The sequence below is a fragment of the Monodelphis domestica genome, chromosome 2 (assembly GCF_027887165.1).
Source record: "Monodelphis domestica isolate mMonDom1 chromosome 2, mMonDom1.pri, whole genome shotgun sequence".
Classification (NCBI taxonomy): Eukaryota; Metazoa; Chordata; class Mammalia; order Didelphimorphia; family Didelphidae; genus Monodelphis; species Monodelphis domestica.
The window spans coordinates 396,237,838-396,260,084 of NC_077228.1; the positions used below are offsets into that span (position 1 = coordinate 396,237,838).

The 22,247-nt window shown below is 34.5% G+C and overlaps 1 protein-coding gene across 1 annotated transcript in view; it reads left to right on the forward strand.

Annotated features, from left to right (window-relative positions):
- RNF217 (ring finger protein 217) overlaps positions 1–13,994 on the forward strand; it is a 169,612-nt gene extending 155,618 nt beyond the window's left edge. The window contains exons 5-6 of the mRNA XM_007484506.2: positions 711–782; positions 2,502–13,994. Coding sequence (XP_007484568.1) covers positions 711–782; positions 2,502–2,575 — 146 coding nt within the window. The 3' untranslated portion in view covers positions 2,576–13,994. The remainder of the gene's footprint in view (positions 1–710; positions 783–2,501) is intronic.
- The last annotated feature ends 8,253 nt before the right edge of the window (positions 13,995–22,247 follow it).

Below are 22,247 nucleotides of genomic sequence, written 5' to 3' on the forward strand. Positions count from 1 at the left end.
TGGTCCTGGGTTACTGGAGACATGATGGTGCTCTTGACAAAAATGAAGTTCAGAGATGGTGGGAAGATAATTGCTCTCTCATGAAGCACTATTTATTCTACCATGCTTCAATGAACCTTAGGTGAGCCACAGCACTTGTCTGGTAAGCATTGGGTACCCAAATATTCAGCCTTTGGTCGCCAATCATAGCCTCTTGCCATCAGAAAGTTGTCTAGGATCAGATACTCATCTAACTTAGGTGAGAGCAAAAGCATAATACATCATCCTCTGCCATCTTGTAATCCAAGCCTCCAAAGGATAATGTAAGGATAAATCTGCTTTTAATCTTTCATCAGCTTAAAAATAAAGCTGAGTAGATGTATAAAGGTAAAATACAAGAAGACACTGATCTTAAACCTAAGTTTTTATAGACTATGCTCCATTTGGGGTTGGGGGGGGCAGTTAACCTATAGTAGAATCATGTTTACAGAGTGTTGTACATGTGTGTCCTATGAATTTGTTGAACTGAAATAAACACTTTAACTCTTTGTTTAAATGGAAATGTGAACTGGATTTTTAAAAAGCTTTAAAAAGAAAACTGGATTCATACATACTATTTTCATCTGCAGATCTGTTGTGTTTAATGAAAAAGATATCAAAAGGGTTAAATGTTGAAATATACTTTGAAAGGAGCAGTATAAATATTAAGTATTTTTTCATGATTTTTTCAGCTGGAAAATTAATCATTGCACCTCTGATCCTGGTTTTGGGACTGGCACTTGGGGCCATAGCCGTTGTAATAGGTAAGGTTATTTTCTTTCTCAGATACATGTTTCTGAGATGAAAACATGAGAACAAGTAGAGTAACTGTAATTGCTTATTATGACACATGCACATTTCTCTTAACTATTTGAAAGAATTGGCCTTGTTATAGCAGCAGAAAAGTTACTATTAGGGAAAATAGTCACCCCACAATTTTTAAAGGCAATAGTTATAGAGTCCCAACTTTGATACCAGTTTTCTGCCCTTGGACAAAAAAGTACTTCATCTCTCCAAACCCCCATTTACCTATCTATTATATTGGAATCCTACCTATATTAATTAAGCAAATGATGTTTTTTTAAGGAAGCCTCTTTGAATACTTTTAAAATAGTATGTAAATATGAGCTCCTGTAAGTTATAATTATAAAGTTAAAGATGAGAGGAAGTGTGGCATGAAGGATTGAAAGCTGGTCTCAAAGGATATAAAGATCTGAGTTCAAGTTCTACCTCTCAACAAGTCACTTACCCTCTCAGTAACTCCAGGCAATCATATGAAAGTGCCAATTGCAAAAATATCCATCTGTACTTGTAGAATTCCTTACTAAGAGTTCTCTACAACAATGAAATTATAGGTTTGATTTTTTTTTAAACCCTTACCTTCTGTCTTGGAGTCAATACTGTGTATTGGCTCCAAGGCAGAAGAGTGGTAAGGGCTAGGCAATGGGGGTTAAGTGACTTGCCCAGGGTCACACAGCTGGGAAGTGTCTGAGGCCAGATTTGAACCTAGGATCTCCCATCTCTAGGCCTGGCTCTCAATCCACTGAGCTACCCAGATGCCCCCTAGGTTTGATTTTTTAAATAGTTCAAGATAGCATACTTTAGTACTTAAAAAAAACAACAACTTTGCAAGTTCATTACAGTGTACGTGTTGTGACTTTACCATACCTTAATAGGTAGTCCTCTTGAATTACTATGTTAAAAATCATAATCTACTAGCAAGCCTTATGGAGATGGGCTTTTCTGTAAGTGACAAGTCCCAAAACAAGAGCTGCCATACCCACATCAACATGAGACATCAGAGTATGAGTTCAATGATGGCAGTAGATTTACTTTAATAAATGTTATTATATATGATCCTTCCTTCTCTTTTTCATAACATAGGCTTAACAGTTTGAGAAATTTGCATTTTGACTAGCTTTGATTTTCTAGTACTCTTTATTACAGCTAAAACTGACCTACTTAAAATAGTATTTAACATGAAAATAGTCACAGTGAAGAATTAACATACATAAAATCTGTCAGTATTATTATTTATTTGAAGAAAATAAAATCCATTGAAATATTTAACCATGGAAATTTATTTGTATTAAACTTTTGAAGTCTCAGCTTGTATATTTAAAGAGTCAAATATCTTCATCTGGCTAAGTAAAATATCATCAAAGCAGATTAAAAGGAAAATACCTGATATAAAGTCATGTCCATCTGGTATAAGAAAGTGAATAGCACATGATATAAAATAGCAACTGCCTTCCCTAAAACCACCCCCTTTTAAAGCCGACATAGTTTTTAACAGTTTGTGCAGGAAGGCCTCTTTGGTTCTCTCACAAATTACAAGAAATTTCCAATGACTTTGGAGAATAATTTTTGAACAGCATCTATGTGTGATAATTTTTCATAGTCTGTAAATAGCCAAAAAAAAATGAACTTTGAGATAAAAATTGCATCTTTATCTAATACATATTGGGGAATTTTTTTTCCAGGTTTATTTGTATTTCCCATCTATTGCCTTTGTAAAAAGCAAAGAAAAAGATCACGGACAGGTATGCCCTGGTGAAAAGCAAACTTTTTTCATCTGCACTGATCTGAACCCTGTTGAGGGTTATACAAAATGGTGCAACGAAGAACACGGGCATCCATATGCAAGTCATCCTGACAACTGAGAGGGACTTCTTGCCATCTCTTCTCCTCTTGGTTCACTGCTGCAGGCCAGAAATGCCTCCTTGCTGTGGTGCACTCCAAAAATGGTAGCCTACTCTTTTCCTCCTTTCTGATTGCTGCTTTAAAAAAAAAAAATTAAGGAGTTGCTCTCCAGGTTACTTTCATGGACTTCTGTATTTGAACTGTAACCCTTCCTATTGTCCTATTAAAAAAGCATTTTAGGTAACAATATGCAGCTTATCTGTATAGAATTTTCATGAGAAACAGATGATGGTAGTTGAAACTGTCTTTGTGTCCTGAACACTGAACCTCCTGCTCATCTTTTGGGACGTCCTCTGAATCATTCACATCCTATGTCTACCAGTCATCAAAATCAGATTTCAAAGAAAGAGGCTCATCATATCCACTTGTTTCTACCTATGGACCAAGCAGTGTAATTCAGCCATTTGGCAGGGGTTGCAGTTGCCAAAAATCTCAGTGCCTAAAAGGGAACTAATAAAAACCAATTAATGAGAAGAAGCATGTGATGTAGTGAAACCATTGTGTAGGTGTGTAAGTATGTATGTAATAGAGTTGGACCCAATAGCCCAGTAGTTGTCTAGTCATAGGATACTACACTATTCTTCCATATTCTCATAGGACTGTTTCAGATTGGGCTTAGGTCTTCTGCTGTCTCAGAATACACAAAAGTCAATGTGGAAGCTATCTAAGAAATTTCTATTTAAAAAAAAGAACAGGCAATGTTATTTAGTAAAGTATCAAATTTTGTGGGCCAACAGAATGGATATAATGGTTTCAGAAGCTGAGTCTGGGAGGAATGCTCCTTCTTTTCCTTCTGGTGCATCCTTTACTGTTCATAGAACAATATGAATTTCCATGAAAATGCATGAGAATTTCATTAGTCAACCCAAAGAATAGGTTTTGTTTAAAATGAAAACTGCTTAAATATAAAAATCCTTTGCAGAATCAGAAAAATTTTAAATCGTGGTCATAAAGAATTGTACTGTATTATTATCAAGTTCTGTATTATTTTCTTTCCCTTAATGTTTTGATCATGAACTTTTCACAAAAAGAAGCTTTGTTTTCACATTTAAGTCTCATGCTTGCTGCTGCTCAGTTTTGTTACTTGATTGGTAATATTTTTAAGTAAGGGGCTCTCACTATAAGGTTCCCCTGATCATGATAATATACTTTTTAAAAAAACAAACCAACCCAAATCTGCTGCTAAAAAAAAGAACATGGAGAAAATAAATGAAGGAAATATTTCTATAAGTTTTTCAGAACTCCAGTTTCTTTAAGAATAAGGAGACAAATAGATTCATATTTGCCTGTTCTTGTCTTAATCATGAAAGTTCCCCAGGTGAGTGAACAAAATGGAGCCCAAGAAGTTTGAATTCTTCTTAATTGCATCCACAATTTTAAATGGCTTTTAAAGTTGTACCATTTCAATGATCAGCATTGATTCCTTTGTGAAACATTTGATATCCATACATATAACTGCTCTTCATTGGATTCCAGATAATAGCAAAAGTGTCATTTTTGTTTTGTTTTAATGTGGTAGAGGAGTTTACTACTTATAGTCCTGAGCAGTTTGCTTTCATTCTTTCTCACTTAGTGCACTGTACAGGCATAATAGAATTCCTGGAGAAATCATCTATTTCAGAGTAAAGCTGTGCTCTCCCTTTATGGTTCTGGAAAAGTATCTTTTGAAAGAATAACTTCATACAAGAAAAGTAGTACTGTTGTTTCAAATAGTACCAAGTTCGAAAGCATGAGCGTTTCCAGATAAAACCCCTGTATTTATATGTCTTAAACTTGTATCTTTGCAATGCATATTTTCCTGACTCGGGCCTTTGTTTTTATAATTTATGTATATAAGCATTTGCCCTAAATCTCATATGTGTGCATATGTGAATGTGCATATGTATGTTATACATATATATGTTTATGTGAAATCTTTTATGGTTGCATATAAATGTGTATGCACATATATATTGACTAGGTGAATAGTATATGTCTGGTCCTAGATAATCTATTTTCTTAGGTCCATCATAACTGTTGTCTATGGCTTACTCAGGGATTTGTATTCCTTCCTTTAAATAACTTATCTTTTGGGAGGGGGGGTATTTTTATATTATTTAGAAAACTTTCCAACTTTTGAATGATAGAGTTGGTGTCTGATATGAAGTCAGCAAAGGCTTTTAGTACTTTGAATTGTTTCTGCATTTGGTTGCACAGGATTCCATTATTCTGTTTTATTGTTTTTTTAAAAGTTAACTTATACATTTGTCACAGCAGGTAATTGATATACCTACCCTTTTCCTTCAAGTAGCTTGAAGTAATAATTTCTGGTGGTAGCATAATGAAGATCCTAAGAAAAGAGAATAGAATGAAAATGATTTTTTTTACTTTAGTGCCATCATTAAGGGTAATACCCTATCTGTAACTTGTGTGAATTATAATTTTTCAAGAAATCCACTAGTAGAAAAAAAAAAGTAGCATGTTTACAAAATATGTTTTGTAGTTGTTGTTTTTTTAATGTAATCAAGTAGAGGAAAATAATTTGGCTTCTATCTTGTATTTAGTTGTGACAATTTATTTCATATCTAAAGGCATTTGCAAAAAAAAATTAAATAATCATCTTAAGTTGTGCATATCATGTATCTTTCTATCATTTTCCTTTAAAGAAATTGAAAAGGCTTTGTCCAAAAAAGGTGATAATTGCGGGGGGAGAGTGTTTTTATTTTTGATGATTGGGTGCTTATTTCCCCATATACATTTATATACTTATTTATTCAAATTGAATACCTTGCCAAAATCAAGTGCTAGAAAGATAATTTTCATCTTTTCCACTGAAAATAAAATGTGTGATTGAATGCCAGTAGTTTGACAAGAGAAGGTTGTCAGGTCATCTTATTGCTTTAAAGTATCTATTGAAATAATGAAACTTTAATAAATTTTTTTCTGTGGAGCTATTTGACAATAGTTTTTCACATTTTCCCCACATACTATTATTTTCACATTTACTGCCCTACTTGTGTCATTCATTCTTACTATGATTAAAGATTTAGTAAATTAATGATACATAATTTTGTTATCGCCATGAAAAGCCACACTCATTCAAGAAGTATCGGGATGGAGTATGGAATATACTGGAAGGGCTCTGGATATGTGGATTCTCTTTTCAGTACATCAAGTGATGATAAGACATTTAATTTACCCCAAAGCCCACCAAGGTTCCCTGTGATTGAACTTAAAAAGGAGAAATCTGTATATTTTGATATCCTGGCACAGGCATCATTTATTTCCTGTGGCTTAGATTTCCTGATAGGAGGTAATATATCCTGACACTCAGACAGAGAGGATACAACCGGAGATACCAAGGGTTACAACCTTCTATCTGATTGTATTCTTCTTGCTGATGTATCAGGATTCAGTGGTGTCCATGAAACTATATCTACTTGTATCTCCCAGCCCTTCCTTCTTGAATAGGTGGCCTTATTGGTCCCCAATAACTCCTACTTTGTAATATATTTGACTTTCTTCCCCTTTACCTTCTATCTCTCTATTCCTTCTAGTTCCTCTGTACTTTCCTTTCTCTTTGACCTCAGTTCCATAGAAACACACTTCTTACTGATGAAACAATGAAAAATATATATTTCTGATTTATTATCCAAAGGAAAATAATATTCTTTTCTCACCTTTTCTACATGTGTTGAGAGATAGAGTACTCCCATAAAAAAACTGAAAAAACTTATATATTACATCAAATGTTTTTAATTCTCAATTTTATTGCTGCTTGTTGTATTTGTATTTTTAAGATGGTTAATAAGACAAGGATAATACTGTATTTTAAAATGAGTTTTCTTTGTTATTGAATCCCATAAGAACTTTCATACCAAAAGCCATATAGTCATATTTTAAACTCCTAAACAAAATGAATATTTGCCTTAAAAAGTCAAGTTGTCATATTGTAACCTATGTTTAACCCTATTTCAGAGAACGAGTTGATTCATTTTAGTTACTGCCTTCTATTTCATTTGTAGTGAATTTCTTTCATTTTGCTAGTTTTATTATTTTTCTTAAGACCATAATATAAATATAGCCTTAAAGTTAGCAAATGCACTTTAAAGTCCTCCAAAGTCTTCTGTGCCATTTGAATAATTAGATTCATGAAGATGGGGTTTATAAAGCTATGCAAAATTAAGTTGTTTTAAAAAATATTTTTCACTACCCAATGAAGCTATGCATTTTGTTTCCTTGCGATTATGTACAAGAGTTTGCAAACATATTTCACCCCTTGATTTTTCTTCCAACATAAATGTAATGCTGTAAAACAGTTGAAAAGTCTGTGTCACCTGAACTTAGAAAGTTTTGGGGTGAAATTGGTTGAACTATTAGGCTTATAAAAAACATAATATTAGCAGTTTACAGAAGTTCTAAGGATACTTTTAATGTATTTATTATTACTAGTATATTAGATGCTTGAGTAATTTTTGTTAATAACCTAGATAGAAGGTTTATTACAAAATACCCAGTGTCCTTTTCAACCTCATGACAAGAAAGCTGTGCAACAGGACCCTTTATTAAAGAAATAAATGGATTTCCTCTCAGTAACAGAAAAGTTAAAACCACCAATAGCCAAGTCAAGGGTGTTGAATTTTTAATTATTTTATTCCTTACACTTTAAAAAATTATTTAAATAAATTCATAGAATAACTAGTCCTTTCTGAATACACAAACCTAAAGCTCTATCATGTCTGAAAATAGTAGTAAGCAACAGAAACACAAAAAGGTTGGGAGACTATGTTTTCCCAAGTTGTCATATTGCAGATAATTCATGGAAAACATTGATGCATACAATTAATTTGAAGCAGGCAGGTCTGATATTTTTGGCTATTTGATGATAGAAAATACTTTTTTGATGCATCCTCTGAATTTAAATTTTGAATTTTTTAAATTTAAAAATCATAATACAAAAGACCATTACTTATTTTCCTAAATACTGGTTTTAGAAACTAAAACCAACATATATGTTACAAACTATCCCCTTAGGTTTCTTTTTGTGTGGTTGTCATGGTTCTTTGGATATAATTTAACTCCTGGTCCATCTAAGTCAATATCTATAGGCATGTTAAAATGGAATTTTGAAAAGAAATATGGCACAATGGAGAGAGTTTCAAGTTTTGCCTGTGATACTATTGTGGCCCTAAAAAAGTCACTCTTCTCTTAGAACTCTCTTAAGACTTAAAACATTCAGGAGTTTCCAGTTTACTTCAGTAGGGAGAGTTTCCCAACTCCTGGGATCCTCCTCACCAGTGAAATCACTGACCCAAACAAAAAATAATACAATTTAGTTCTACTGCTGAGCAGGGCACATTTTAATTGCATATATTTTTATTGAAGCATAGTTCAAATCAGAATGCCATTTGCCTTATCAGTCACTGAAAAGAAATATTGCCAATTATAGAAGAGAACTGGATTTTTGCCTTGGTGATTATGTTCTTGGGAAGATTATTCATTATACTTAAAATGCAATAAACTGTAGAAAGCACAAGGCAATATTACTGCATGTAGTCTTTCAAGAAATATTCTCTATGTAATATGGTTTCTTTACCTAACTTAGCAGTAATAATCTATGCATGTGAGTCAAATATAAATCACAAAGTAAAATTATGACTTTTCTCTTTGTACCAATGATCCTATCCCATTTGTTTTCTGGTAATGTGTCACTTTTTTCTTTAATTAATATCAAACCTAAACTGTGTGGGCCAATTTTTCCAAAGAAGTTCCTGCTTATTCTAGTCCTTCGGGGTAGTGCCTACCCCTTCTTGTTCATATATGAGAAGGCATCTTTCTTATCTTTGTAATTGCAGCTAAATCTAGAAAAATGAATTCAGACACAAAACTTGCTTTGTGGTTGAGTTGTAACTGCATTGGAACTTAGCATAATTTTATAACTAGGTAATATTTCTTGGGAAGAAAAGCAGTATTAAGAGTAAATAGAAGAATCTTCCTTATTATTGGTGCAAATGGCATAATTGTGAAATGCCTAATGTTTTCTAGGAAGAAATGAAGTGAACTAAAATGATTTGAAAGTAGTAGTTCTGTTCAAAAGACACGAGAGTACTGACAGTCTCTGACCTATCTATCTCCCTTTGATATGATGGAAATGGTCAGTGACCACAGAAAATCCTCCACCTTCTCCACTGCCTATAAACGGGGTCTCCCTTCCCCCAAGCAAATAGGAGAAGTTCTGAAATTACATTCTCTTCTCTCATGAGCCAGGAAAGAAAGAAACCTTGGTCAAGAGCAATAGATATTATCAGTAGAAAGTGAAGCAGGTGGCTTAGTCTCCAAGGCATGAAAAAAAATAATTTAGGGGCAGAGAGCCAGCCAAGACAAAGAATTAGCTTGGAGGATTAGACCAAATATTTCTTAGTCCTTGCAGGAATTCCTGAACCTTTACTCTCCAAATAATTGAACCCTTTATTCCTATTTCCCAGTTTCCAACTTGCGGGGGTTTCTGCTCCAAACCAAGAAAATTACCATTAGTAACTTGTTCCGGTATGGGAATCCTGCAAAGAAATGTTCTTTTATTCCAAATTCTGAGTGCATTTACCCATAGTAACATTGTTCATATATGGTGATTAGAATCTCCATTAGTACAACAGTATTTATTTCAGGCACGTTATGGGATAAGTAGATTTCAGTAGACTGACTCAGGAACCTAATCATTACGTTTAACATTTCTATCGGAAAAAAATGAGTTCTCATTGATTTCTAAAGAAGTGACTTACAAATAAACTTTTTGAAAACAAGCATATTTTAAAGTTAATACTTCCCAAACTCTTCTAAAATCAAGATACTTCATTAATTTAATCATATTTTAAAAATAATATAATACTGATAAATTCATTGGCTTTTTTAAATCTTTAGGGCAGAGAATGGCCTTGAGCAGCTCCAAATTCTGAGAAAAAACATGGTGTAGTGGGGTCCTAGACAAGACATCAGATGATTCTTGCTCTAGTCTCAGCACCGTCCTGTGTTATTAGGCAGTCTCTTTGTCTTTCTGAGCCACCATTTCCTCATCTTCAAAATGAGAGTAATAATACTTGTCTTGCTGATTGCCCTAGAATTATTGTAATGATCCATTATCTCATTTGATGTGACAGCACTCCAAAAGCTGTAAAGTGCTATTTAATTGTAAAGGATGATTTTTAAAAGAAAAAATGATACACATGCAGTAGCCAAATGGAATTCCATTATAGATGAGTCTTTCTTCCAAAGGATTCTATAGAATTTTGGGGTGCCATAATATAGATATATAGCATCATTTCTATATGAGATGCTTGATCTGACTGTGTAACACTGAATTAAGGGTCCCATGCCAATGAGTAATCTCTGTTGGATCATGTAGATTGCAGCCAATATTATCTCTTTCCCAGGAAAAAGTCACTATAAGTTGCAAATGCCTTGATTTCCTCTTTTATCTAAATGTACAAATTAATATCATCCTTGGACAAATGAATGAAAAGGATTTATATATCAATGTGTCCAGATCCTAAAACAGGAGCACCACTTAATCAGAAAACTTGAGGATGAATTATGGTTTGGAGCTGGTGGTGGAGGGAAACTTATTTTGAAGGAGAACCTGTTTAAAATACATGCCTGTTAGATGGATAGTGTCCTTATTTGCATGAAATTTAGATCCAGGAAGTTCTAAATCAGTGACATCATACTGTTCTGGATTTTATTTTCCACAACTGATAAGTTCTCGAAGAGATTACCAACTCATTTAACCTCTCTACTGTGTTCATCTCATGGGCTAAGTGGCAAATCAGTACAACAGCCTTACAGTGCACCCTCTTTTTTTGCTAATGGAATATGAGAAAGGAGACTGGAGGGGAGTCTAAACTTGGTGCAGTCTCTAGTAGTTTAAAAATAAACAACACCATAGTCACTCAGGAAGCAGCGCTTTTCCCTATTGCTTTCTTATAGTCAGCCTCTATTGGAACTCAAAGATTTCCACTGGTTGTCATTTCTAAGAGGTACATAAGTAGGGCAAGAAATTGAAGAATGTGAAGATGGAGATGAAAAAGTTGGTTAGTGTGTGTGTCTTTTTCCACTCAGACAACAAAAGAAAAAATGCACATCCACATAAATACACACACATAAATAATTCTAGTGCTCCAAAAAGGAAGTTATATGTTGCCATTCCTTAGTCCCTAAACTTTGGCATTTCACCATTTTAGTCCTACCTAGTAGGTAAGAGTATATAAAGTCCTGCCATGATGATCAGTAAGACCCTATAGGTATTACTTAAAACATTAGAGCTAGCATTTTCCTAAGCACTGTATGTGTTGTCCCATTCATTCTCAGAAGACTCATCTTTAACATTCTGCTAATGAGTATCAATAGACCACATCTGAAGAAGGTCACTTAAGAGAGAAATCAGTTAACATTCCTTTATGTCACAAATACAAAAAAAAAAGAGGTATAATAAGAATGGTTAGTAAATCGTAATACGTGATGTATTGAGGAGGGTGATTATTGGGATGTATTTGCTCTAAAAAAGAAAAATATTGATAAATCATGAAAAATAAATTCTAGCTGTAAGATTAAAATTAAATATCCAAATACTCCAAGTTTTATTTTTATAAGATTTAATTAATAATAACTTGAAATAAAGGGAAGTAAAGTGAGAGAGAGCGTTTTTCCAGCCTCATTAGCAGGAAAAAAGACCTCAAAGACATGGTTACAGAAACTTTAAACAATCAAACATAAAAACGTACATGAGAATGCAGAGGAGAGGAATTCTGGTAAATACTACAGAAATTCTGGGAAATGTAGTCCTGGGGTACAAAATTCCAACTACACATACCAAACACATCCCTTACTCCAAAAAATTAACTTTCAAAACGATTTGATTATGTTTAAACAAAGTGGACAATTAAAATATTGTCATAAATTAAAAGCATTGTGGCATAGTGGATAGAGTGCTAAACTTGAACTCTAGATAACTGAACTTAAAATTTTGTCTTTGATGTTTACCTTCTCCAGTATTCTAGGGTAAGCCATAGATAAATTGCAAGTAGACAGCAAGTTCTCTATACCAATGAAATCACAAATATGGACCAAAAATAAAAAGGATGGATGGTGAGAGGGTCTATAATTATATTTAATGCCATGGAAAACACACATGAAATGGATTTTAATATGTTCATATCTTAATGTTTTTCACATAATGAAATAAATTTTGTGACATAAATTATTTCTTTGAATAAAATTACCAAATCTAAAGAATAATTATCTCTTTCACAAACTACTAAATATGATCAATTGAACCATCATTTATAGTTTGTAATGAAAATTATAAAAGAAAACTCAACTCTAAAACAATGCTTTCACTATTGGCTTTTGGATATTGGTCAATAATTCCAGTAAAATGTTTCATTAGGTTGAATAGAATGTTTTGCCTACTATTTGTAGTTATTTTGCAATCAGAATAATATAACAGTTTTTGTATTTCAATATTAGACTGTGTCTTGAAAATATTTTTTGTTTCCTCATATAAAAGATAGTTACCTTTGTGATTTTTCTCAGCCTTTCATGCATTTTATCAGTTGGCATCAAATTTTTAGTAATTCACTATACTATAAAAACCACATACCAACTACAATGAAAATAACAAAATCCAATCTATAAACACTATTTGAAAATGTTTGGAAAAGGGAATTTACATTGCAATGGAGCTGGAGTTTGCCCAGTTTTTTTCTTATTCCCAGAACATTATTACAATATTTCAAATTTTGAAAGCTACACATTGTTTTAATGAATAAAGTTTTCAGGATGTTAAGTAAGATATGGATCCTTACAGGGTTTGTGCAGTATTTGATGAAAAGAAAGAAATTGATAATTATATTCTTAGCAAATGGGTTTATACACATTTTTCATTAACACTGGCCTCCCTTCGACCTTCAACTTTTGGTGCTTTGTGAAACTAGAATTTAACATTTTGAAATCCTTTATTGGTGCCTTATTGTTTAAGTTGGACTTTTTTCTGCTCTGAAAAGTCTTATGGGAAATTCAGAACTTTTGTCAGAGTTGTGCTCTTAAAAACTCAAAGGGAACTACATATTATTTCATGAGATAAAAATACTATTTCAGTGAATATACTGAATTTTATTATCACAGGTAAGTAATTTGATATTTTATCTAGATTTCAGTACCAATTTTTAAACAGTTGGTTGTATGAAGAATAATTTTTAAGTATGATATTGGATTCTAAAATTTTAAATTAGTATAGTTGCAATTTGTCTCAAATCCACTAAATTATAATTCTTCAAAGTTGATTCCCAAATACACTGATTATTTAAAGTACAGCACTTCCAAAGAAATCTATCTTCCCATCATTACTTGAGCAATTGAAATAGCTCTCAGCTTTTTATCCACTATGTTCTTTATTTATGTGTGGGACAGGATCACTTCATGACAAAACATTTAAAAACCTGTAATCTCTAACATTTCCAGAATAATTTTTTCTCTAGGTCATATTTGGTAATGTTTTATTCACAATCTACCTTTCAAACAAACTGTTTTCATGAGTGTGTAAAGTAGTCACTTGATAACTTTTCCCCAAAAGCCTCTTGATCTGCATCCCACTGATTTGTACATCTTGTTTGATGATTGTTGGTGCCTTTTGTTTTAGATGACCCACACAAACTGCCCCCTTCTCTTGTCTTTTTTATAATCTGTACCGTAGTAGTATGTTATTAAGTTTGTCCTGATGAATGTATCATTAAAAGCTAAAATAAATCATATCCTCAGAAAAGATGTTGACAGGTTGTATATGTACTTGAGCAAATAACTGAAGAGAAGAATAATTCCTCCTGCCAACAATTGTCCTGCTGGCCAGGATCTTAAAATTATCAAATTTTTTATTAACATTGAATTTTTAAAAATCTTTTACCCACTATTCAGTTATGCATATGTATGTATGTATGTGCATGAGTGATTGTACTGCTCTATTTTAGCAAATTTAATTTCTTTTACAGCTGGCAGTGTCAAATCACAGTGGCAAATTCTAGGGGAAAGAATGGGTTCTCAAGGCCAGAGTCTTTGAGATGTTTTACAGAATGTTTTGGACTCACATTAGTCATTGTTTTTTTTCTTTTGTTTTCTTTTCTTTTTTCTTTCTTTTTTTTTTAAGAGCTGAATGGTAGCATTATTTTATCCAAGCCTATGAAAGACTATAAAGACACTATACTCTTATGAAAACTATTGTGGGAAATAAAATATTTTGTTTGTTATTATATGGATCGTGCCATCTGAATTATAGTGGAGTTCTTATTGACATGCACAAGCCAGTGCAGTAAATCATGCAGTGTCATTCTAGTAAAGTCTAATAAAGTTTGAAAGAAAAAGACAACTATTGTCTTTATTTTATTTTTGTTTGTGGTGATCAGTTTTTCCTTTAAAGAAGCAGAATGGTGGTGTCATGGGAAAAAGGAGAGATAAGAAGAAATTTCACTTTTTCTTGGAGAAATGGGAAACTTTGGATGTGGAATGTTCCATACACTATTAGACATAGCCTCTGAGTCAGTTAATTCTGTTTAAATGTTTTCTTTGTCACAAGAGAAGCTTGAATGAGGAAAGGTTGTTATATAAAAGCAAAAAGTGTTAATGAAATTTTTTAAAGGGAGAAATTGAGCTGGACTTAAGAGTCAGAAGATCTAAGCTAAAATCCCCCAAACTGACCTTGTCTAAGTCTTGAAAACATCAATTTCCATATCAATAAACTGAAGGGTTTAAAAAAAATTACCTTCAAGATTGCTTCCAACTCTAGCCCTGTGACTCTAGGAATTTAAAAACACTCATGAAGTGATATAGCTCACTAACGTTAGAAAATATCATCTATTTGATATTTTATTTATTATAACTAGATATCCATTTTCCTCTAAATTGAATTAACTATTAATACTGTTTTTTCATCCTCAATTTTTTTCAATACCTGACACATAGTACTTGATAAATGTTAGTTGAATGATTGATATCCAGAGTTTTGCATTTAATTTCAAAATTGGCAACAGCTAGGGCCAGGTAGGTGGCTTAGTGGATTAAGAGTCAGGCCTAGAGATGGGAGGTCCTGGGTTCAAATTTTCCTCAGATATATCCTAGCTATATTACTCTGGACATGTAACTTAATCCCCATTGCTTAGCCCATACTGCTCTTCTGTCTTGGAACCAATACTCAGTATTTATTCTAAGATAGAACAGGTTTTTTGTTGTTGTTTTGTTTAAGGAAAGAGCTGTAATTACTTCAAACTACACAGGCTTTGAGGGATGCTGAAATGCAATATCTAGAATAGGGTACACCTTTGGAGTTTTACCAAAATAATTAAATGAGAAAGGAAATTATGAGTTTTTAATTTCTTGTTTATAAACGTAGCCCTTGCAAGACCTTGTTTAATTATAACAATGAGCTGACTAGTCATAAATAACATTTGGAAGGTGAAACCATGTACTTTATTTTTTCTATCCACCCTACTTTACAAATTCTGCCCCCTCACAGTGTTGCCAGTTGTCTCTGTGACTAATAAGTAGTAGAGGAAATAGTCCTCTACACAGTGTAAAGATTATAACTCTCCCCTGACTGTGAAAATGAACTGAACTAACTCTCCCCTGATTGTGAAGATTAAATTAACTCCCCAGCCCATTTTTAGATTTAATCACCAAAAGTGCAAACATCCTACTTAATCATTGAGTGGGGGAGGTCTGTGACCCATGTGTGCGGTAGTGGGTGACAAATCAGAATCAAACTGACTGCCCTCTGGGCAGTCCTAAGCAAAGCCTCAACTGTAATTGGTAGACATAAAAGTGGAGGTAGGCACAGGAAGTGATGTAAAAGAAAGTGTCTTTAAAAGGGAATGACAACTTCCTGTGGGAGTTCGATGTCTTCTGGGAGTTCTCAAGTTCTGAGTTCAAGTTGGAGGCTGGTGAAGAATCTGCTGACTGGACCTGAGAAGCTGTACTTTGTGAGACTGTCCTTAAAATCTCTCCTTTTGGACTGACACATGGTGAGTGAAAGAACTGACTCCTTTCCTGGATTTCTGAAGAGACTAGCCTTAGGAGAGACCTATCCTCTTGAGAGAAACTAAACTCCCTGCATCCCCAGGTCCTCAGTTACAAGGCCTGAGGCCTCTCTGGCTAAGGACTAAACTCACCTGCCTGGCTGGAGCTAGGCGTCAGAGCAAATACTTAGTGCATAGGCTTATGCACTATCTTACCCTATCCTCTCTCTGATTTCTTACTTCACTCCTTCCATATTTTGTAAATAAATTGTTAAATATATCTCTTTGGAATTTTGTAAAATTCCTGGTGACCCTAATCTTGAATAATCCAGTCCAACCTTTTATTAAAAAAAAAATCCTTTTCTCCCCCTTACAACAGGACTAGCACTGACTAGCCTGAATAATGCCATTCAAAGGCTACCAAAATTCTCAAAGCCCTATTTTGGAAGACTGTCTTCCATAAAGTTAAAGACCTGGGTCTTCAGAAGGCTCCAATAAAATTGTAAATATTATACCTAGGAAAGCAACATATTAGGTCATTGATACTGTTTTATGGATTAAATAGACCTTGGAAAGCATGCTAATTTAATTCAATAATTATCCATTAAGTGCCTACTATGTGCTGCTTCTATTTGAAGAGTGTGCTAAGGGTTGAGGCCATAAAGACAAAAACAATGATCCCTTGAAAATTATTGTCAAATGCTACAGAGGTCAAGGACAATCAGGTGTGGAGAAATAAATAATCATTGAGTTTGTCATTTAAATGGCCTAGAAGAGAGTTGTTTTCCAGTAGAGCAATGGAAATAGAAGCCAAATTGCAAGAAGTGAGTGAACAGAGATCTAGTTCAACTCTTTCATTTTTGAGATGAGAAAATTAGAGCCCAGAGATTTGAAATGACTTTCTCAAGGTCAGAGAATCATTTAACTGCATATTTTGGATTCAAATCCAAGTCCTCTTGACTATCTAGAGATGACCTTTCTTCTGAACCATGCTATTCTTGAAGCAATGAGAATATTTCATTTCTTTAATAAATTTCATGGTGAAAGGAGGAAGGGGAATATGATTGTAACAAAGGGTAGGAGAGAGGGAAAACTTTTTGGAAGCTTGTGGGGGAAATGTGTTTATCTTTCAGGATAGGAGAGACCTGTGAATATAAATAGAGGGCAAAGAAACAGGGAAAAAAATAAAAAAAATGTTTATTTACATTTCTGAAATATTTTTCTTTCAATAATTCTCAAGGTAAGTGGTACAAATGTAAGTTTTCACATATAAGATATAAGTGACTTGTCCAAGGTCCCAACTAAAAAAAAAAAAAAAACTATTCAAAGCTTAGTGAACTGATTCTAACTCCAGTAGAGTCCAGTAGTCTAGTGCAGAAAAAGAGGGAATGATGTATGAACTGAGGTCCCAGGGTAGACAAAGGAGATGGATTCATGGTACAGGGGGGGGGAAGTTAGCCTTGGAGATCACATATCCTCTCCACTAAGACAATGGTAAAGAATGAATAAGGTAACATCTTCCTTAGTGTAAAAATTATATTGTTCTTTCAAGAAACTAATATAAATTAACTGTAAAATTTAATTTTGTTTCTAGTAATAAAAATATTATATTTAAAAGAAGTTTATTAAAGATTATTAGAAATCAAGGATACAAAATAATAACCACGTGCCTAAGGCTGATTAGCCCATTCACATTTTACTTACTACATGTTGCAATCACCGAGTAGAGGAAGATAGAGGCCGAAGTTGGAGTTACAGCCAGTTTAAATACAAATTGTGATCTCGCCCAGGTGGGGACTCAGGTGAGATTATAGGGAATTCTGGGAAATACCAAGGACTTCTGGGGATTGAAGTCTGGGGTTCAAATCTCCATTTTACACTAGTCTCAACTCCAGATCCTAAAGTGACTCATCTAACCTATACCACCCTGATTCTGAGCTTCAAAATGGGAAAGTAAAAGAATGTCCTTTTCCCAAAGAATAGAGAGCCCTGAAAAACCAAGGATTCCCTCTTGATGGGTGAATATGTGTTCTAGAGCATCTGCCCTTCCCAGGTCCTCCTTTTCACTTTTAAACAACTTGGGAAAAGTCTACTCAAAGCTTTTTTCTTTAGGGTTATCAAAGATCTGCTAACCACCAATTCAAATGACATTTTGTCAGTTCTTATCTTCTTATACCCCTTCAATTTCTAAGACTTTTGACCAACCTTATATAATAGATAATTTCTTGGATTTCAGAGATACCACACTTTACTGGTAATTCTCTGACCTCTCAAATCACTCATTCTTTGTCTTTGTCTAGCTCTCTTCTTCCTAACCCCCTACTGGGTGTGTTCCATAAGGGTCTATCCTTGGTCCAATTTTCTCCTCTCTGCAGTCTCCTTTGGCAATCTGATTGACTCACATGGCTTTAACCCCCATGTCTAGTAGATTATTCCTGATCTCTTCTGGGATCCAGACATATCTCCAACAGTTTATAGCACATCTCCACCTGGATATCTCACCAACAATTCAAATTAAACATGCCTAAAGCCTGTTATATTATTCTCTTTTTCCTTATTTGGGCACTTCCACTCATCTTGCCTCTGTAAAAGTTAAAATTAATGTACAATAATTAAAATATTATATCTTGGATTTATTAATGATGATTAGAAATAAAGGAATAAAAAGGAAACAAATAAAAATCCATGTGCCTATGACTAATCAACCTGTTCAAAACCACCCACTTACCACCACAGTCACAACCCAGGAAGCCAAGAGAGGAAGACCAGGAACCCCATCCAATATATGTCCTTGTCTACATCACCACATGATGACAGGAAGTGTGGAGAATAGAGAAATTGCAAGAAAATGCAGCAAGACAAGAAGCTGGAGATTGATCAGCTGTCAAAGTAAGATTCCATTTGGAATGTGACTGGGAAAAGCAGTTTGAAGCCAAGCCAATGGTAACTGGTTTTGAGGGCTTTGGGCTGATGGTGACCCTGAAGGAAGAAGCTGGGTTTATCTCTGGGACTTGGGATAATCAAGTTGAAGGTGGCCTGGCTGATTGGAAGGCAGAAGAAGCGACAATAGTCCATATATCTCTCTCTGACTTACTCTGTTTCATCGTTGTGGTTGAATTGCCATTTCAATATCCTCCAACCTAAGACTCACTGTAGATAATAGGGAAATCCCAACCCTCTTACCTTATCCTCCATCTTTCCTGTTTTCCCCAATAAACCCAGCTTCTTCCTCCAAAGTCACCACCATCCCAAATCCCAGAAAAAAATATTCACCATTGGCTTGGCTCCAAACTGCTTTTCCCAGTAACATTCCAAACAGAATCTTCATTTGACTGACAGCTCACCCATCTCCAGCTTCTGTCTGGCTGCATTTTCTTATAATTTCTCTCTTCTCCACAGAAGTCAGTGGGCTCCTGGGAAATGTAGCTTTTAGGGTAACAGATTTCCAGTGACACACCTCTCATGCTTGTAGCCTTGAAATTATCTTTGATTCCTCCTTCCTCTCTTCTCATATCTAATCAGTAATAGAATGATTCAGCAGCCAAAATAAAACTAATGAAACCTTAAAGTTTCATAAAGAGTAATAGAGTGTTCAGCATTCAGAAAGTAGTTATCCCACAATAGCCTTCCCTAGTTATCCTACATCTGAGTTATTGTGTTCAGTTCTTGGAGTCACATTTATTAAGGCTATCACTAAGCTGGACGGAAAAGAGTAACCAGACTGGTAAAGAGATTTTAGCTTATGTCTTTTTAAGAAATGTGTATGCTTATCTGGAGAAGAGATTTAAAGAGTATCTGATAACTGACTTCAAGTGTGAAGTTTATAATGTGACAAAAAAATGCTTATTTTAAAGTAGGAGTCCCCAAACTTTTTACACAGGGGTCAGTTCATTGTCCCTCAGACTGGGCTGAACTATTAAAAAAAAAAAAACTATGAACAAATTCCTATGCACACTGCACTTCTTTTATTTTAAAGTAAAAAAAAAAGGGGGGGAGAACAAATACAATATTTAAAATAAAGAACAAGTAAATTTAAATCAACAAACTGACCAATATTTCAATGGGAACTATGGGCCTGCTTTTGGCTAATGAGATGATCACTGTCCAGTTCCATATTTGTCACTGCTAGCTGTAACAAGGATTGCAAGTGTGCATCAGTTAGTCTAGATCTGGTTGGTGATATGTTTCATTCTGGAAAAAGTGTTCACAGACCTGAGTGCTGCCAAAGATAGTTGCTGATGTCACAGGCCAGATTGCCCCTATCTGATGCCTGTATACAGTACTGGAGGCAGTGCTGGGCCTGTGACACTATATACTGCTGTCGGGGATAGCGGAGGCTATAGCGCTGGCTGTGATGGGCCTGTCACACCTTGCACAGGCCCATCACTGCCACCTCTATACCGAGCAGCAGTATACACAGTGCGGAATCCCCTCCCCCTGACCGCCACTCACCATGCTGACGTCTTCCATTGTGCAGCCACATAATCCTTTTGAGCAGCGCCTCGTTCTCATTCAGTTACTCTCAGAACAAGGTGCCACGCAAAGGATTATTATGTCACCAGAAATAGTGCTGTACATGGCCATTCTTTGCAGAGCCACCACATACAGTACTCCTCTCACTGACCACCAATGAAAGAGGTGCTCCTTCTGGAAGTGTGGTGGGGGTCAGATAAATGGCCTCAGGGGGCTGCATGTGGCCCGCGGGCCATAGTTTGGGGACCCTTGTTTTAAGGCTTAGGAGAAATGGGTGAATGTTGCAAAAGTATCAAATTAACCTTAATATTAATATGAATTTCCAATAATTAGAACTGTTTTCAAAATTGGAATGAGGTGTCCTTTTCACTAGAGGGCTTTACACAATGACTGATTGAACACTATAGAAAAAATTCTCATTTCAGTATTCATTGTATTAGATAGCCTCTGAGGTCACTTCTGGCTGAAAGGTTCTGTCTTGCTGTTATTTCCATTTCTGCATTATCTCTCATCCACCCTCTTATCTGTTCCCATTTCCACTATCCTACTCATGACCTCATTAATACCTGTCTAGATATTATTGTAGTAACCCCTCTGCCTACTGAGAAAAATTCTAACTTGTCTCTAAAGTAAAGTAGAATGTAGCCCATCTGACTATCTAAAGTTTATGATTTTAAGATACCTTTGATACCTCTGTAACCTGTCTCTGCAGCCTTAGCTCTTGTACTCCAGCCATTTTCCTATGAGGACAGACTCACTTTATTCATAATCCAGGCCTTGGAACAAATAGTAAAGGCCTGCAGAGCTAAGTGGAAAATACAAGAGAAAAGTTGGCAACTCTGGCAATGATCAGGGTCAGGATTTGATAAGGAGGTGAAAGAATAAATAGCATCCTAGTGGAATCCAGGCCAGAGGAATCTCCAGGGCCATGCCTAGCCTTGGGATTCCATATGAACCTAATGCATTGAATTCACCACAGCAGCAGAAGCAACAGGAAAGGTTTTCAAATTTGAGGGTGCTAAGGAACCTTTTCTCTATTCATGCTTTCATGGCATAAACATTCTGGTTACCTTCCTCTCGACCATTTAAACTTATCCATATCAATGTGGTCTGAACAGGGCAGAATACAGAAGGATTATAATCTTATTTCTGGATTCTATGCTTCATATGAGGCTAAAAAGCCTTGTATCCCCCTTTTTTGCATGTGAGGATGATTTTAACATAAATTATATGATTTTAAATTTATCCATTACATTTCATTTTCCTTGATATTTTGCAATATTTTACCTGATAAAAATGTTTTGTATCTTGATTCTGTTACTAATTGCATTAGCTCTTATTCTTTCCAGCTTTGTCTTATCAGCAAAACTGATCAAAATGCCACCATTGATTTAAAAGTGTTAAATAGGTATAGCCAACAACAAATTTCTTTGATATTCCTCTAGATATGTTTTTAAGTTAACCTCAAATCATCAATGACTGTTATTTAACTTGTATTATCCAAAATAGTTCTGAGACAAGATTATTTTCCTATCAACTAGCCTATATTTCTCCACCATTTTCAAAAGGATTGCAGGAAATTCTTTATCAAATTCTTTACTAAAATCTAACTACACAGTATTTTCTTAATCTACCAGCTTGGTAAGAATAAAGTTAACATTAATAGAAATAAAAGAAAAAGAAGATAAAATTTATTATTTATTTGAAAGTACTGGCTGTAATTTTTACTTTTTCTAGTTGTTCACAAGCCATTCCTTTAATAAGTTCTATAATTTTGCCAAGAACCGATGTCAAACTTACTCATCTGAAAAATGTGTGTGTCAAGATTCTTTCAAAACCATAGCTCTTGCATGTTTACTTTTATTAGTCATCCAGAAGACAAACAGTTCAAACAAAGGAATGTAAGAAGATAACATAGGAATAAAAATCCATGTAAAATAAAAGTAAGTTAAAAATTTCCATAAACTTGGAACTTGTGTTCTAAAACACAACTACAGCCTTAGTGTGATAAGTGTAGAGATC